General features: G+C 34.9%; 1 protein-coding gene across 3 annotated transcripts in view; it reads left to right on the forward strand.

The window, feature by feature from the left end:
* The window catches only part of SLIT2 (slit guidance ligand 2), a 243,902-nt gene that overhangs the window by 168,378 nt on the left and 55,551 nt on the right, over positions 1-19,973 (forward strand). For all 3 annotated transcript variants that reach the window (XM_042811974.1, XM_042811975.1, XM_042811976.1), the window contains exons 10-15: positions 10,366-10,437; positions 11,090-11,161; positions 11,674-11,745; positions 13,556-13,699; positions 13,827-13,990; positions 18,266-18,416. In XM_042811974.1, the coding sequence (XP_042667908.1) occupies positions 10,366-10,437; positions 11,090-11,161; positions 11,674-11,745; positions 13,556-13,699; positions 13,827-13,990; positions 18,266-18,416 (675 nt within the window). The remainder of the gene's footprint in view (positions 1-10,365; positions 10,438-11,089; positions 11,162-11,673; positions 11,746-13,555; positions 13,700-13,826; positions 13,991-18,265; positions 18,417-19,973) is intronic.

The raw sequence follows: 19,973 nt of genomic DNA on the forward strand, positions 1-19,973 counted from the left end.
AATAAGAATACCTAAGCTTTTCAGGGTAAATCTAATCAATATTATACTACTTAAGAAACATTTCACATTTGTATATTATAACTAAAGTAAGGTGACTTGAGAACCAAGACTCCTCCAGTTGTAGTGCATGTATTAATTCTAGAGAAAGTACAGAAATAGCAAGTAACCTCTCTAGGCCATCTTTAAAGGTTTCAGTTCATGAGTGACCTGCAGGAAACAATTTGGGAATATTTCCCATGCTTTATTATTTTACTACCTGTATTTGTTAGCATTATGAAACTAAAAACATTGCCAATGCATATTATATATTAATAGCCTTCAAACTTTTGGTTTTTAATATGTAAACATTTTTTCAATTAAAAAAAAACAACAACATGAGATAGTAGCTATTCACTTGCAAGTATTAGATATTACTAGTATTACTAACCTTCAAGTTTTTGTTATTGAGTATGTCTCTCTTAAGCCTTTTCCCATGGTGTTACGCAAATCATGACGCAGTATCCATTAGAAACATCATAGAATCCTGGAATGGTTTGAGTTGGAAAGGACCAGCTCCTTGTGTCATGGCAGGGACACCTCCCACTAGATCAGATTGCCAAAGGCTCCATCAAACTTGACCAGGGATGGGGCAACCACAGATTCTCTTGGCAAACTTTTCTAGTGCCCCATCGTATTCATAGTAAATAATTTTTCCTTTTGTCTAATCTAAATCTAGCTTCTTTCAGTGTAAAGCCATTTTCCTTTGTCCTATCACTACACTCCCTGGTAAAGAGTTTCTCTCCAATATAAGAAGTCATAATATGACTTGGTTTAGATTTATTGTTTAAACCACTTCCTTTTTCCACCACCTTTTTCCAGAGATTTGTATGGGATGCTCTTTCACTGTCATTTGGTCTGTGAGCTCAACTAAAGTCCAGTGGACTAATGTACTTAGCACCTTCCTCCTTTGTCATGAAGCTTATATATTAAAGACATTCTGGGTCATTCTTAAGGTACAAAGCTATTACTTTAATTGGTTTGAGAAAGTATTGTCTTTCTAACAGTGATAGCATTTATCAACCTCTGTGCAGGCATTTCTTCCACATTTCAGTTTCTCAGCACCATTAATCTCTTATCACTTGGTTGCATTTTAGAATTCACCTTCCATGTGCAAATTCTTCAGTCTGCAGAAATAATTCTGGATTCCTTCAAACTGAGACTTTTTGGCACATGTTCAAACAGACTGTCAGAAACCCAGCAGCGATTTTATTAAACGAACTGGTGCTTTTTATCAGAATGGCTTGAGAATGGCTTTTATTTCAAAAGGAGAGGCCAAAAAGCCATTAATGAACTAGGCTACCTTGCGAAAATGCTCTTTTTATTTTTGTCTGATTTTCTCTATGTCTTGAACTAGCAGCCAAAATGGTTCTAAAATCTCTTTCCTCTCTGTAGTACTATGAGGAAAAGAAAATAAATACATTTGCAATAAGTGCTTGTGAGGGTGGTGATTTTACTGGGAAGGAAAAAAATGACCTACTTTGATGACCTCTGCTTTGTATTCATGATTATTTAAGCAATCAGACATGTAAATAAGTTGATTTTGTTCAATTTTGTTAACATTAACATCACTTAAGTGATCAAAGGAAGGACTTAATTGATTTTGCTTTTTTAATAGAAAAATAGCAGCTACTACACTGGTGATTTGGGTATGAGGAAAGCTTGCTTAAAAGAGAGGGCATCTATGGGACTGGCACTGTTAGGTGTGCAACAGCTGTGGAAATAGTTTTAATCTTTGGAAGGGGCAGAAAAGACACTATATCAATATACAAAATATGCAATAAATTAAGTGAAAAATCATATAGAAGTCGGGAATTTTAGTACTTCACCTTTGTAACTTAGCATAGTGAAAAGTTACAGAGTTCTTTGTTACTATGGTTTTCAAGATAAAGCTGCTTTTTCTTGTGAGTGGAGCTTTTTAATATTTGAATGCCAAAACCAGAAATGTTATGGTTGTTTCATGAAAACTTTATTTACATTTCCTTTGATGTTCTTCTAATTTTCCCCTCTGTCTTATCTTCCTGGTTTCTACCATTTGTCTTCATGTTTCTATTTTCCTCTCTCTTATTCTCGTATACATTTTTATTCAAATACCTGTTGATTAAATGTTGTGTAGTACATCAAGTACTCAACTACTTTTTGCGAGCCCTGTGATATTAAGCAGAATTAACAGCTCCTAAGATTGGTTCTCACAGAAGCACTCAAATTACATTAAAGGAGAAAGAGAACAAAAGGCAAAAAAGAAGGAGAGGAGAGGAAAGGAAAGCTTTTGGAAATGGGGACTGGCAGAAATGCAGTTGGCAGGTATAACGAAGATAGGGAAAAGAATGACTTGGTTACCCTGGACCTGCTGGGGAAATTCTTTATGTACATTCAGAATTTTATTTGAGAACTACAGGCTGTATTTATGTATATTTTCCAAGCTAAGTTTGGATGTATACATGTTCACCATTTCTGTTGTTTTTTAAAATCCATCCTTAGCTAAAAGGGGAAAGTACAATTTTCAATAAATATATATTGACGAAGGAAGCTCTTATACTGAGATGCAAAGATACTTCTGAGGATGCCCTTTTATAGAGAAAAGACACTTGGAAAGGCCTTAGGAACTTTTTACTGAAAAAGTTCAAAAATCACATAGGAGAAAAACTCTGAAGCACTGAAGATAAAGCAATTTTCTCTGTTTTTAGCAGCTAAAAGTATGATTCAGCTATTTACAGTAACCTGACAAAAATGAGACCAAACCCGGCATCTTCAGAAGGCTTAAGATGCAAGTAGTTATGAGAAGTTACGTCCGAGATTGTTTTTCAGTGTCTGCATTTGTTTGTGCTTTCTAGTTGAAACTAGAACATTTATAAAGCAAACAGTGTTTGCTTTATAAAAAATGAAGAAATTTGCTGAAATTGTAGCATCTTTCATGTGACATATGCATATAAATGCACAGTAATTGCATGTGAGTAACAGAAGATGCATTCTCTGAAAGGCAAAGTATTGAACAAATGTGAAACAAGTTAAAAGTGAGTATAGGAATCTGCTGAGGTACTTGCCTTCTTTACCTTAATGTTCATTTGATTGGCCAACACAGATTTAACTGGATTAACTTAGTGTTTGGGATCAATACCTTAATATTCCTCAGGGAAAACCTAAGGTATTTTGACTATGAAAAAAATAGATTGTTTTGCTAGATTGACAGCCAATCCTGCTCACTTAGCACACAATAGAAATGATTTGTCCTGATCTTACTCAAATATCTTCCTAATCTGAAAATTATGGGTAAATCATGTAGCTTTATACTTTTTAAAAAAATTTCTTATTTTAGATGGTAGATACAGTAGGTAGAATATTTTATCTGCTCTATATTAGTATGTATTGTATGATGTCATTATTCAGATCTTTGACTTTCTTCATATCATTATGCCCTATCTTGGAGGATGCAGAAACAGAGAACAGTACAAATGGGCAGGAAATGTTATTTTAAAGAATAAGGAGGACATTTATAGGTGTGAAACTTTATAAGTATTATATAATCATTATGGTTGGAAAAGACCAAGTGCCAACCCATCAATCTCATGTCCACTAAAACATGTCCCACACTGACACATCTACACATTCTTGAACACCTCCAGGGATGGTGATTCCACCACCTCCCTATGCAGTCTGTTCTAATGCTTCACCACTCTTTCTGAGGAGAAGTTTCTCCTGATATCCAGCCTGAACCTTCCCTGAAGCAATTTGAGTCCATAGCCTCTCATTCTTACCTGTGAGAAGAGTCTTACTCCCACCTTGCTACAGCCTCCTTTCAGGCAGATATAGAGAGCAGTAATTTCTCCCTCAAGCCTTCTCTTCTCCAGATTGAATAATCCCTATTTCCTCAGCTGCTCTGCTTAGGATTTGTGAGCATACAGCATCCCTAAAGCCACGTGCAGGGGCCACGCATAGCACACTGAGCGCAGGTTAGAATTCAATCTTAAATTTAATCTTGAATTTATATGGCACCCTAAAAGGGAACTGGTGCTGTTGCAGGGTGTTATTCCTGGGAGTAGAAAGGAAGAACCCCTTATTGCCTTTAGGCACTTTGCTTTTTGCCAAAATACAGGGGCAATCCTGGTTTCCAGAAATACTGGGAGTAGGTACTGGTCAGAATGAACCACATTGTTCCAACTCTAATGGTTTTGTGCTTCTGGTGGGTCCTGAGGTACCTTTAGATATCCTCTGTACTCTGCCAAGAGAAAGAAAAACAACAAACTCAGGCATAGAATGAATGAATAATTTATGCAGTATAAAGGGATGCTGCAGAAGGCCCATCTAGCTATTCCAGAAAAACCCTCATAGATCTCTGAGAGCTGTGCCACATTCCAGAGGTATTGTTACTCGTTTTTACGTATGGCTTTTCCTCAGCAATAATATATGTAAAGTTACTGAAGTTACTGTAAAGGTTGGAAAAGACTTTCAAGATCAAGTCTAATGAACTTTTTACTGTGTTGTATCTCACCCTCAATGAACTGTTGCTAAATGCAAGGTCCAGTAAGCAACAAAAATCTGTGGAAAGTATTCCTAGTGAAAATACTTTATTTAAACTTTATGATAAATTAAAGGTGCACATTTATGGTAGTGTTACCCAGTAATGAGGATTCCCCTGCCAGTATTTCTGCTCAGTGAGAACAGGTTAAGATGTTATCACTCATGTTGAGTGAAGAGTGTAGGATTACATTTGTTTTTGTGAACTTAACCATTGTTCTGAAGAGCTCATGTGATTTTTCTGGTGCAACTTGCTCTCATCAAAAATGGCCTAATTAGAAAGACTTTAAATTGATTCTAGGTGACTTGGGCTAATTGCACCAGAGGCACACTCGGACAGATGCCAAAGTACTAAGCAAATAATTCTTGAAGAAGTCCATTTTGCCTACAACCTGAATCTGTAACAATTAAAGAATGCAAAGCCTACCATTGTTAATTGTGCTACAAGGTTCAGACCATGAGTTGCCTTTTCTGTGATGAAAAAGTTAGCAAATGAAGGTTTGGGAGTTGCTTTTAAATGTAAAGAATTATTTAATAGCTTTAGTATAGCAATCATTGTTACTTTTTTGTTTTAACGCAGAGTACAGAGACATCTGTCATTTACAGTCAATTCCCTGAGGGAATATTTGATAGAACTATTAGTCTGGATGTTAGCATTTTGGCAAGCTTTAGGACAACATTGACAGTAATTTTTTATATGCAAATATTTAAGAAAACGTCAACGAGATTTATTAATTCACAGAATTAGAGACTGAAATTCTGAAATGCACGTAATATAGTCATTCCAAAGACATCTTTTATTGTGCTAGATATGGATGATATCACAGATTTCAACAGAATTCTTTTGCTGCTATAGTTAGAAGAGGCATTTACTGGATACAAGCACTCTGAAGGTGCAGTTGTTGAGAAAGAAGGGGGGAAGAAGTACTTTGTCTAATAGTCTCAAGATTCTTATAGAAAAGGGAGACCAATACTTCTTCCTTATTTGAAAAACAAACAAAACAAACAAACAAAAAAGGTCCTCACAAATCTGGCAGATGTTAAGTATGGTGAGAGATGTGCTGGCTGTTTACTGCAGCTCTTCAGATTCAGAAGCTGCACTGAATCACATCACTGAAATTTTCTGTTTTCTGACAGCTGTTTTTGCCATTTACTTTAAAAGCAGATGGGGAAAATGCAAAGAAGAGCTGTCAATTTTATTACCATGTATAATCAGCATCTGTGCGATACATCAGACTCATTGCACAGTTTACACTTCCTTCTCTGTAGTAAAAATTGTTTTGGACTTTCTTGACAAGTTTCTTGCAAGCTTTTCGTAGATGCTGAAATTAAGGTGTTGCAATTAAGAGTTGAGATCACTGAAAGCTATAACTACTAACTTGAACAAATTTACTTAATCAAGAGTTTATGTCCTTATTATTTCATAGTAAAATACATGGTTAATCTGCTGCTCCATATTCAAATTCATGTTTTCTAAAGTAAGTTATTTCATTATTATTGAATACTTTTTTTTAACATTTATTGATAACCCATTGTCAGCACTGCTTAATGTATTTGGATGCAGCATATCTCTGTGCAGCATAATTATTGTGCCTTTCCCTACTGAGCAGGCTTAATAATTTTGAAGGGAACTGGGTATTCTTCATTCCCAGCCCATCTTCTTTCCATGAGCAGAAGTCTTTCATAGAAATGACTTCTTCCAGTGGGAAAATAAGATGGTTTGAAAGCGTCCGTATAAATAAGCATGTTGTCTGTCTCCCTAAGTGCAGAAGTAGTTATCAATAATGGTGTGATATGGGCTCCTAGCAGAGGACAGCATCCTCTTGGAAACCGTCAAAGGATTTACATGTCATAAGGCTCTAGGGACCAGGTGGAAAGGATCTGTCTACTTGCTGGGGACCTGATTTGATTTGATTTGATTGGGTTTGAACTGCAGAAGCACCTTTGCTTCTTAAAATAGTAGGTGGTTGTATATTACAGTACCTGCAGGGATGAGCCATGGGAAAGACTTAGAAAAAGAAACATTCACAGTACTTTTTGTAAATAAGGGAGGTTAGGGAATAGCCTTCAACAAAGGTTTCAATGGTTTCAGCTAGTTTGGCAGTGTTAAAAGACACTAAAACACGTATTGATGTAGGATTTCTTTGAAGTGAAGCAATAAAAGGAGCAAGAGACTTAATACTAAGAGCATTAATTAGCATTTTGTGTGGCTATGGGCAGAGTAGAGTACTTTTTATACATGAGGCAGTGCATGCTTTGATGAAGCATGTACTTAACTGTCTTCCTCCATTATCTTATCTTCTTTAATATGCTACTAAAATTGACTGTGGCCTTTGAAAAAGAAACCACCAAGGTACTGTTTGTGATACATAGATGATCATTTATTAAAAAAAAAGAGAAAAAAAAGAATGACTTCAGGAATGACTTTGAAAGGAGATATTATGCACAAAATTTAATACAAGTTCCATGGAAAAATACAGATATTAGCTTTTTGTTCTTCTCTAATAATGGTACTTCTGACCATGTCGTTTGTGAGCACTTAATAGCTATTTTTTTCAGTAATATATAACTACATCCCATTATATTCCAGAATTAAAATTTTTGATTTAATATGAGGAATTAAGGGGAGTTTTTAATTACTATGAGTTTTATCAGTAGAATGCAAATCTCCTTTTGATATTATTTTATCTCTGCTTTGTGACCCTAGAATATAGCTAATTAGATTTTCCTCTGGAATGGTGGATGCAAATTTGCACTCTGTGAAATTCAGCTGATTCTACAAAGATAAAGCAGATTAGAGGATAACAAAGCTTGAAAATGTGAATTTGATTTACTCTCTTTACAGACAAAGCAGGGTATAAAAGATTCTTCTGTATTTAGATAATCCTATTTTTTCTTTCTTATACTAATCTCATTTTCTAAAATGTGATGTCTTTTATTGCATATACTTTGGCATGAGTTAATAAAAGACATACTTAGATGATCCTACTATAACAAATCCTTTATCCAGAAGAGCTTGTAAATTTATCCTAGTACTATGCAGTCTGTCTGTTAGACTGTAGCTTTTTCACTGAAGGGAAATCTTAGGTAAGGTTGACATGAAGTTCATTTTACACATACACCAGTGAATTGGTAGTTCTCTTAATTAGAACTACTAGAAAGTTGGCTTGCAGAAATGTACTGTAGTAGGACTGGTTTGGGACACAATTTGTGGACCAATTGAACAGCTGTAGTCTGCTATTCCATCTTGTCGTAACAAATGGCTTTCATGTATCCTGCAAGTTTATAGAACGAATATATTGGTAAATTAAAAGAGTAAATTGGAAAATACTTTTTGTAACACTGGACTTTATCTTTCTATTTTCATGAGTTTCATGCCATATCATGTCTAGTTAAATAAAAGCATTTTATGTTTAAGGATAGGTGCAAGCGGACAGGAGTCCTCCAGCAGTAGCTCATAAGTCTCTTCATCATGAGCTAATAAACAGCATTTACAGGAGGCCTGTGTATGTTCCCATACCAGACAGATTGGTATGGGAAGACTGCTATTGCAGTATGATTCTCCTATACAAGGGCATTCTTTTCTCCATTGTCTCTCTCACCACCACTTCCAGTCATCCTCCGTAATATGAACAAATTCTCTCCCTTTTTACCGTCTCTTTTCCATCACCCAATGTATAGGTTGCCTACCCTACACATTTCCCCGTGCTGTGATTCTTTGGCAGCTTTTCCAGGCTGCACACCTGACAAACGTCTGCTGTTCATGCCCCAGCTTTTGTGCAGTCAGTGGCTGCCAAATAGTGTGTGTAAGAGGAATGGATGGATAGCTGCCCTTCCCTTCATGGCTGGGTTACTTTGGTTTCTCAGCTCCCTCCCACTACTAATTTAAGGAAGGATTTATACATTTATTATCTGAAGCTTTTACCTCTCTTTGACCTAGCCTTGTGAGCAGAAAATGGTCTAGATGAAAGGCATGCATAAGCTCTGTTTTCTGAGGAAACTCAGCCAAAAAATGAAGCATAAGAATAGAAAACACTTGGCTTTGGCTGAGTTTGAATTGACCTTTAACTCAAGCAATTTTTACTTATTCAGATGTTTGCTTTCTATGTCTACTCAAGGGTACTGGGAAAGAGTGACCTTGTCCCCTTCCAGCCTCGTCAGTACTGTTGGTCTGATGCAAAATGTGCTTCATAGATCCAAAAGGCTCAGCCAAGGCGAGGAAAGCGTGTGAAAGAATATCCTGTTTATGGAAAAAGTTAACAGTCTCGTACCGTGGGATTCCCTGTAGTGTTTAAAATGTACCTGAAAACTGTAACAAGGTGGCAACATTTTCCTACTTAAGGACTTTATAAAATAATGACCTCTGTCTAAAACAGTGCTGATGAAGTGAGATTTTCTGTGTGTCAGGAAATTTCTTTTTTTTTCTTTTTTTGAGGCTTTCCTTTTTCTTGGCTTCTTTATATGCCAGTCGAGAACAAATGCTGCTAAGGAAAAGCATGAACAAATTTAAGAAATTTTGAGTATTACATGTATGAATATCTCAATCTGAATAAAACCTCACTCATCTCTATATATATTGGAGCAAAAGTGAGAAGGAGGAGTGTTAATAAACTAGGATAAAAGGGGGGAGGGGGTGGGAGGGAGGGGTAGAATAGGGTAATGTTCCTGCAGCCAGATTAAAAAAGGAATTTTGTCCTTAAATTCTACATTGATTTCTGAATATTTTCAAATAGCGCACTAAATTCTACACATTATGGGTCATTCTGCGAAATAGATTTTTGGTGCCATCCTTACATGTGTGTAGTTGATATCTGTGTAAAAGAGAGAAATGTTAATTTTATTAGAGAGGCATAATATATGTTTATATAACGTTGTACTTTCTAGAATACATAGTTTCATTCTTTCAGCTCTACACGATATAATTCATTTGTGCAGCCATAAGCATTAAATAGAGTGTCATGTGGAGATGTAAATTCTATTTTAGATGTCTTTATTGCTGAACCTATTTTGACTTGTTGGTAAATGAATCATGGGTCTGCAGATTTTGTATGGGCAAAGCTCTCTACGTTCAAAAATTTTTGGAACACAGCTTCCACCAGCCATATTTGTAGTATGGCAAGTTTGACTCAGAGTTTCAATCATTTAAAGCAAATATATTCAGTAACATAAACTACAATTTTAGATATGAAAAGTTGTATAAAGAAATTAGAAGTATAGCCATGTAATTCTAATATTACAACTTAAACAAAATGTTTTATATTCTGTATCTAAAAAAATCACGTGTCTATGTTTAAAAATATGGCATTTGCCTTATTGCAGGCAGCAACATATGTTATTTGTTCTGTAGGAACATTCTTCTCTACTTTATTAAGGTTTACATTTGAACGATTAACTGACAGAAATCTTTAGAATTTTCTAAATAAACTTTCTATATAATTGCTGTATATGAATCATAAATTTGGAGAAAATTAACACTAACTCAAATTTGAATATTTTAATGACACTTCCAGCTTAAATTTTACAAATATCTTATGTGCATTGGAAATAAATTTTCTTTATGTACAAGAAGAAGGTTGGTCTTTAAATCATAACATTACACTCTGTAGGATGAAAGACCAGACAAAAACTGATTACCCTTTTTTAACGAATACTGAAATTAAATGACCTTGTATGTCAAGTTAAAAATTGAACTAGAAAGGAAAGCCAAACCAGACTACTTTTTTTTGTTGAAGTCAGTCTTTTCTAGTTTGTTATAGCTTTAAGGTTTTTTTTGGCTTGGTTTTTTTATTTTATGCTCATGATATTGTTTTGCAGACGGCTAGAACAAAATTCAATCAAAGTCATACCTCCTGGAGCTTTCTCACCCTATAAAAAACTTCGAAGAATGTAAGTACCCAGTATTTTAGATTTAAATTACATGTATACACACACATATATATACACAGTGTATATATTTGCACTTGTATATATGTGTATATATAAATATGTAAATAAAAAGCAGTTCAGTGTCATACAGAAGACCTTCCGTCAGTGTGTGAGTATATAAGGAAGTTTGACTGCTGGAAGATTAACAGATATGGCAGTCTGGTTACAAAGACCACATAATCTCTTTGTCAGACTAATAGTAATTGTTTTTACAAAGTGTTAAAGTTATTGAAATTATTTATTATGGTTTTGCATAAAAGCAACATGTTAGTACAGCGAACATAAGAAAAAAAACCATGAGGATATGTCACTCTCATTTTGGAATATCCTTGAGGTTCTGTCTGATCTGGCTACAGGACCATATATAATTCTGTACAAAAGGTACTTACTGTATTTTAGGAAAAATAATTCTATTAGTGTTCATTTTTTTAACCACTTAAAAGATCTATTTTTAGCCATTCATTTTGTTTCAGTGGTTTTATTTTCAAATTCTTTGGCATTCTCTCACACAAGTATTCTAATTTCTCTCATTCCACTCCTAATTCTAATTATTTTAGTCTTTGCTTTTTTGAAAATAGCTTGGATAAACTGTATCAACTTTTATTTATTACAGTGACCTGAGCAATAACCAGATCTCTGAAGCAGCTCCAGATGCTTTCCAGGGCTTACGTTCTCTCAATTCACTGTAGGTATCTGACATGTAAACATGTAAGCTAATTTCTCATATTCCTATAGTAAAGTTATTCTGAATTTTTTGCGAAATTTAGTATAGATTCAATCAACGCTGAAAGCTATAAAGGTAATTTCAGAATGTTACAGCTATAATAGAATATTGCATCATAGCTGGACATTATGAAATGTAGGTTTTCTTATAAATATTCTCATGGTAAACAGTTACAGGCATTGAAAGATTTCTTTTATTCCCCAGTTAGTTGGTCTTAAAAAGAACAATTCACTCACAGAGTTTCCTTGGCAAGTCTATGCACAGTGCCATGCTGGTTCTTTTGAAAGTTTCTTGGGTGACGCACCTGTTGGGAAAACGCATGATCATGCGACCTCAGAGGAGCAAGTATCAAGTCACTGTTGTTAAGTTTCCTTCAGGAAAGTTGAAAAATTATTTTACTTTTAGATTCAGAATCACATAGTATATGACTTCCATTATATCAGCTTTGTTTGCTTTTTTATTTCCTGATACAGTGTCCTCTATGGCAATAAAATTACAGAACTTCCAAAAGGCCTATTTGAAGGACTGTTTTCTCTGCAATTGCTGTGAGTATTTTTTAGTATTTACTCTATGTTGGGGTTACCCAGAAGGGAAAAATTGATGAGATATATGCCTAGAGAAAAACTGGCAGAAGATCCTCTACGTAAGATCAGACTTTAATAAAAACAAATTATCTTAAAGCCAGAGGTGTCAAGACTGTTGTAGGTCAGCTTGCCATTCATCCACAAATGTGATCATATCTCACTTAACGTCTCAGCCTAAAGTGAGTAAAATGAAACTGTTATCTTATGGAATTTATGGTGATAAAATCCATAATACACTATACTGTGCTGAGCTGGAAGTACTCAGTAGTGTGTATGAAGTTGCACAGGAAACATAGTACTTTTATTTAGAGGTAGAGTGTAGTGGATACACTCTACAGTATCATTTGTAGTTATACTCATGTAATAACAGAATTGCAGACTTCCACTGATGTTTTTTATTATTTTCTGAGATTTTTTAATGTGCAATTCTTTGACTCCATGAACTCCAGCTGCTGTTTCTTTTAACAGTTCAGAAACTCCCATGTGTAATCTTATAAACCATTTCTATTTGGTTTTAATATTAGGAGTACAGAGGAATGTCATGGTGATATGTTTATCAAATATTGTCAAGATCCAGCAGAAAAGACTGTGCAGTAGTTGTACTGTATGAGAGAGAATTGTGAAATAGGCCATGAAACAGTGGTAGTGCTTTTGGAAAATATTGTCCCAGAATCACTGCTTGTCGAAGTGGCTTCTTCCCACTAAACTGAAACCATTTACTGTCTCAGTTGCATAGTTAGTGATTGACTAAATGGCTATTATTAAAAACTCATTGAACATGGTAAAGGAAATTCAAGTTCTAGCACCATCTAGGGTTCTACATTTTGATTTTAGTCACTAACTAGTATTGTAATGGGATTTTGATATCCTTTAAAAAGAATTTATTTAAGAAAACTTATTTCAGATTTTTAAAGAAAAAAAGAGAAAATTCTAAAATTATGTTAATTATCTATTAAGAAAATGTCCATAATTTGATACATTCTGCGTAGACAATACTTTTCAATCTAAGTACATTTCTACTTGTGTGGTAAAATTGTTTATCAAAGCATTGGTTTTCAAATCCACCATTCCATCAATAGGAGAAAAAATGCATATATTTCTTTAGAAAAATGCAACTAGTTGAATGACAAAATCATTTTAGTTTTGAAAGCATGAGGGAGTTGGTTTAGATTGGCTTGTTTATTTTAGCTTTAGAAGTCAGGGGAATACAGGGAAGAAAAGGTTCCCTTTGTAGAAGGAGAGGAAGAAGGTTCCAGACAGATTTGGACATGTTCCATGCCAACCAGTTTTTACTACAACTCTGTTAATGTGGCAGCATGCTGATTAGTAACATAAAATTAAATGTGCCACTGCACATCTCTTCCAGCTAATGAACACAGTTTTCAGTTTCTTTTTGTTTGTTTGTTTATTTGGCAAAAGGAACTAGTTTTCCTTGTAGATATTTGATTTTTTAAGCTTGTTTCTTTGCACAGAAAATTACCACATGCATAAGTTCTACCAGCACACACAAGGAATGTGATTTTAGCTGAATAAACTCACACAAGGGTGCAGATATTTTGAAATAGTTTCGGAGCACCTAAGTAAGGTTTTTCCACTTTGCTGAATATATATAACTATCTATATAACTTGCCTTATATAACTGTCAATTAGTATTTGTTCATACATTGTTGTGATTTTAAAATGAATACAAAGTTTTACATGTGAAAAACATTGAAGTTGCAGTAACACTGAACAAATTCTTTTGATTTTATGATTGTCTTCCATTAAACAGATTATTAAATGCCAACAAGATCAATTGCCTGAGAGTTGATGCTTTCCAAGATCTGCACAACTTGAATCTCCTATCTTTGTATGACAACAAGCTTCAGACTATTGCAAAAGGCACCTTTTCACCTCTACGTGCAATTCAGACCTTGTACGTATGCTTTTATTTATGGTTATCTTTAGCATGACTTCTTATTCTACAGTGCACTAAAAATATCAGAAACTGCTGAGACTAAAGGGAAATAATGTGTGAAATTATCTTTTTTTCTCCATGAAAGGCATTTGGCTCAGAACCCATTTATCTGTGACTGCCATCTGAAGTGGCTGGCGGATTATCTTCATACAAACCCCATTGAGACCAGTGGTGCCCGCTGCACCAGCCCCCGACGTCTGGCAAACAAAAGGATCGGCCAGATCAAAAGCAAGAAATTCCGCTGCTCAGGTAATTTTCTTAGTTCAGCTGCTGTTTTTCTTTTATTGGCAAAAACAGTGGTTATGGAAGTTCTAATGAAGGCAGCTGGCTCTTTACAGAATTCTTAAATGTTGCAGAATGTTTTCTAGTTCTTCAGCTGAAGTCATGGAAGTCATAGACGATTGGAACATTACTACAGTTAACATGCTTGGCACTCTTTCTGAGTAGCATTAAATCTAACAAAAGAAATGCAATATATAATACTTCAGAATGAAATGCTGAAGTTATTTGCTACAAGTATCACTGACATAAATCATTTTGTAGAATTTCCACAAGGCTCTGGAGTATATGAAAGATCTAAAAATTTCTAGCTAAATATGGAAATACAACATATTCCTTTTATACAGGGAGCTTACCTCAGACTGAAATTTACTGTTTTCTTTTTCTAATCTTATTCCATTTCCTACTTACATTTCTCTAAATCCTTAACTTTTGTCATATGGTATCCAGCTGTTCCAGGTGCATTTCACATTCTACAATTTATTCAGTCTCAAGTGCAAATAGCAGATGAGAACTGCTTGTTATCCATGTTTTGGATTTACATTTATGACTATCCACACTGTGTTGTTTATCACTTCTTGTTGTGAATACACATTTTTTCACTAAGTTAACTTTAGTCCATACTTACTCTAATAAAACTCATTCTTTGCTTGCTGACATTCAGGTGCATCTTCTATTTTTTTTTTTTTTTTTCTCTTTATTTAGCTAAAGAACAGTATTTCATTCCAGGTAGGTTTGGCTCTGCAGTAAGATTGACTAACTGCAAATACTCTCCCCTTTACCCCCAAAAAGCAAAGTTTGTTATAGCTTTTAGGAAATTGATGCATGTCTATTAACAATAGTGAATTCCTGTAGCTAGACATAGTTTTCTTTGTAGATTACTAGTAGCTCTGTTTTCTGGATAAGAGCTTAGCATGCAGCTCCATTTACGTTTTTGTCTCACAAATTTGCACACACAACCTACCAAAATACCTTTACTTAAATTATGTAGAAGGCTGCACCTGCTAGCTGATATTTCAATTGATGCCTTTGTTTGCCATCTACCTTTCCTTTTCTGCTACTGCTGTTTTTAAAATGTAGCTTCTGAGCTGCTTTTAAACACAGGAAAACCTACTTCTGTCAAAGAGCTAGTACAACTTAAAACAGACTTTACAAACGAATGTTTTCTTGCCTTGCTTTCATGCTTTACACTGTCTTCAGCTACTGCTTGCTCACCCTCCTCGTGTTTGCCAAATCACAGTGGAATGCTTGGAAAAGAAAGCTGACATTCATTAAAGGCATTCTGTGGTCACACACATACAATGAATCAGAAATGCTTTCCCTTAAAGAAAACATGACTTTCGAGTTGGGTTGAAACAGTAATTTACACACTGCTTTCAGCTACAGTGAGTCTAAGATATTTTCTGGGAAGACTCACTTATGATGGCCCTAGCTCTTTGAAATATGCTTCTATATTTATTTTACCTTGTTTGTCAGGTGTGTGCACTGATTTCTTAATAGAAAAAAGCAATGATGCACTTGCATTATTTTCCTAACAGGTGACAAATAATTGTTTGGCAAAATAAACAAAAAAATAATGAATCTATTGATGAATTAAAGTAAGTTATATGCAAGCAGGGTTTTCTGCCATAGCATAATATCCAGAAAATTACCCACAATAATTGATTATGACACCAGTGCACTTGTTCTTTCAAGTATTACAGATGTATTGTCATTCTGCAGTGTCTGAAATACTGATTTATTGATTGGTCTTTATCTTTTAAGCTGGCATGCTAGCTTTTCTCCTAATGCTATGTGATGCGTTACTTAAACTTGCAGCAACCATGTGAGTTCTTCATGCCCTCATGCTAAATGTTGTTTACAATATTAAGAAAAGAAAACTTAAATACAAAATAAGGAGTCATTTGTCAGCATTGGCAGCCACAAAAATGTGTTTTAAAGCAGCATAAAACAGAGGGGGATTCAGTTTCTCAAACCTGTAGTTACCACTTCATTTCTTAATGAGTAGAACAGCTGTATTCCTGCCACAGAATGACTTCTACTCAACTTTGCCAGCACAACTTTTGTCTCTGAGTTAGAAGTGTTTTCTTGCCAGCAAATGTCTTCACAGCTTGTTTATACTATGGCCACACATGCAGCTTAGGTTTGTTTATGTACCCTTTAAAAATGCTTTTCCTGCAAAAAAGAAGAGAAAGAACAAAATCAGTCAAAAAGTGCTACAGATGTACTTCTTGAAATACAGCTTGTGTACTTTCTCTTTCCATCAGGTTATCAGGGAGATGCTGCATGAAATTCTTCTAATTGTTGAAGATCTTGTCCCTGAACATTTTAGTTTTTTTTACTTTGAACTACTAACAGTGATTTATTCTGGAAACAGGAGGAAAAAATGTGTTTGTAACTTTGCTAACAAGTATTAAAAAGTGCTCAAAATACTTATTTATGCTTCTTTAAATACTGTAAAAATCTTTAAATTTCTTTAAAAGTCAAATATCATTTCTATATTTGTTTTAAAATGTCACTGGGAGATCTTATTCTGCAGGTGCTAAGAATTCTTAATTGAATTTGAATATATTAATCTGGAAAACTAAAGGCTGAATAAGTATTAAATCAGGAATTTGAAAAGAAATAGTTTGTCTACTTGCTCATAGAAATATTCCAAGCAGCTAAATCATGTGTTACTTAGACATTTGCAAATGCCAGATGGAATAATAAATGACGACTGATTTTTTTCCTCTCATGAGGTATCTGTTTCTCCCATGTCTTTGGTTTATTAAGTATTTTAAGTGGCATAGCATGTATATGTGTTCAAAGGAGCATAACAGTTTCTAATGAACACATTTAAAATAATGAAGAACAGTGCATGGGAGATACTGTATTTCTATATGAAATTTCTAATTAACCTCAATCTTTCTTCATTTTTTTAATGCCACTTAAAATGAATTATTCTTTCTCTCTGCTGAAGGTGGTACTCCTTAGCAACATCCTCTAATCGAATTAAATTTGAGTTGGAAACATATAAACTTAGTTCATGTTTTTGTCTTAATTGGGATTACTCTGTCTTTCTTTCCTTCTTGGCTATCTTTACTTTTGCAGGAGTTCACCATTTTGGCTGTAAGTAAAGTTCAGTGTCTGAGCTAAATCACAATGTACCTCCCAGCCCTGACGCACCTTCTACTAGTCTCAGTCTTTTCACCTTTGTCCAAGAAGAACCCACAGGTCCTTTCAGCTTCTTTTTGTTTCTTCCAACCCTCAGTTTCTTACTGGATGTTTTCTCCTGATATGTTTAGGACGTTTTCTTTGACTGACTCTGGGAAATGGTGGAGGAAACTTTCTATATGGTTCTTTTTTTTGTTTTTGTTTTTTCTTTCTTTCTTTTTTTTTATTTATTTTTTTTTTATTGTGAATTATTTAATCTGTGACAGTAATACTGTTACTGTGGCACTGGACATTCAGAAAAAGAATGCCATGTCATGTAAGCAAGTATTAAACTTCAAATGCTTCTATAACTTATACCTGCTCCTTCCTCTTTTCCCTCGCTGTTACCCTTGGCCTAATGGATGCAGTTTTGATAATGTAGCGAGATTTTCTGTTGTGCTTGATCTAACCATGTGGTTGTGAGGTATGAGTAAAACATGGTTCTGTCAAGCACCATGGAACGTCACGCAGCTTTCTACAGCATGGCATGCTGCTGAGGCTTAAGTCAGGATCACACATTTTCTTAAAATTAAAGCTGAAGATAGGGCTTTCAATCTCACGTGTTCAAGATGATATGGAGGGTTGGGACTGCAAAAAAAGCAAAAAATCACAGAAGTTAATGAAGTCCTGTCAACAATACAAATCTGTAGCTCAAGAAAGAGAAATGGTGGCATTCAGGATCTATTTATTCTTGCTACAGAGAAATAAAATAAATTCTAAAAGAATCAGTGGCATTTGTGTGATTAGCTATAAACAATGCTAGATTGGCTGACAACACAATCAGCAGAAAGTACAGCTGTGAAAAGCTCAAGTTAATGTTATCCTGTTATGTGAAGTTGGTCACAGTTTCTTTTTCCAGCATATCTAAGCCCTTATATTTAACCCTCTCTTGAAGCCCCTGTGTCTGTTAAATATCACAAAATTTATCATACATTTCCCAAGTTGCCCACCCGTTACCTGCATTGCAGATATCTTTTCAACCTTCTCACAAGAAAAAAATCTTATTCTTTATTGACTCAGTATCTGTATTTTGACTTGACTCTTTCACAGGCACTGAAGATTACAGATCCAAATTAAGTGGAGACTGCTTTGCAGATTTGGCTTGCCCTGAGAAATGTCGCTGTGAAGGGACCACAGTAGACTGCTCCAATCAGAAACTCAACAAAATTCCTGATCACATCCCACAGTACACAGCAGAGTTGTAAGTTGAATCCACAAAGCATTATTTGCTTATGAAAAAGCTACCTAAAACTTTCAAATACAAAACCACAGCTTCTATTTTTGAATAGCAAAAATTACATGTGAGCTCTGTGATGCACTGTATGTTAATAAAAACTATTTGTGCCCCATTTTGGTACCATTAAGCCTTAAACATGATAAAAAGAATAAAAAAGGCGAATGTTCTACACTACAGTTCTCCAGTATGTGAACAACCCATGTGGATTTTTTGGAAAGACAGTGGGATTTATTTTGCCTTTGATTTTGAGCACAGGATCAAGTAGTACATCCAGTATCTAAAGGTCTGTCTTAAAAGCACTACCTAAGTGTTAAATAAAACAGAGCTGACTGTTGTTATGCAAAGCTCACATTATGTGTCAGGCAGGAGACCAGAGGAAGATAAAGTAGACAAGATAGAGTTGGATTAAGATGAGATAATAATGTAATGATGTGGCATGAGCAGAAAAGATGTCACAGATTATTACTTGCTTAATAAGTGCCATATGGGAAGGCTCTGTAGACATTACAGCTGAAGTAGTATTCAAGAGGGGATTGAAAGATAAAATTAAGACAGCTTTACAAGTTTTTCCCATGCGTAAAACAGTGTAGAAGAAAATGCAGAGATGCTTGAAGAGCCAACAGAAAAGCATGAAGTGAAAGTGACCACCACTGGGAGAGCCAAGAAGGGAGGAAATAGCTGTTTTTCTTGGGAGACAGTATAAAGAGCAAAGCAGAGCAATAAGGTGCAAAAGACAGAATTTGTTTTAACATAGTAAAGTGGGAACAGAGATATGGAGATGTAAGTGATGTGATCAGCCACAGGGGTGAGATGAGCAAAAATGAAATGTGGCAGATATCTTAAAAGACAGTCTTTGACTAGGAGCAAAGCAATAGTACAGCATTGAATAATGAGACTGCAGTTAGGGATATTGAATGTCTGAATGGGAAAAAAGAATTTGAGGTATTGTATAAATAGAGATGGTGATTTTTGTATGAACTAGGCGAAAGAATTCAACTCAGTGATGTTATAATTACAAATCTAAGTGGCAATTCTGGTTGTTACCTGTGTGATAGCAAACTGAAAGTAAAAAGTAACATATGTCATAAAATCAAACTTCAGTTTTTGGCCACATTTAAGCTGCTGTTTGTACAGTAAAACCCAAAAGAATGTCATAGGATGTTATGTCATAATATTTTGAGATAAAAATACTTCCACCGAAGAATAACGGGTGGCAGGTTAGACTATAAGAGGAGTACACGTAGTAATTGGTGTAAAAATTATAGTTACCGTGCCAAGGTGAGAATTGGAGTTGCTGAAACGACAAGAATGCATTGTCCTGATTCTTAACAGAATTCATGTTTAGTTCTCTCTCCTCTGAAGAAGTTATACTCTTCATTTAGTATTTTAATCATTGATTTTCCTACTCATTTTTTTACATGTGACATATGAGCTCTAAAGTGTTTTCTTTCTATAATTATAATTTATACATATTAAATTCAGAAGAAACAATGAAATTATCAAGCCTCATCTGCTGTGTAT

The sequence above is a fragment of the Centrocercus urophasianus genome, unplaced genomic scaffold (assembly GCF_019232065.1).
Source record: "Centrocercus urophasianus isolate 14NV4802_14NV808 unplaced genomic scaffold, USGS_Curo_1.0 seq_13, whole genome shotgun sequence".
Classification (NCBI taxonomy): domain Eukaryota; kingdom Metazoa; phylum Chordata; class Aves; order Galliformes; family Phasianidae; genus Centrocercus; species Centrocercus urophasianus.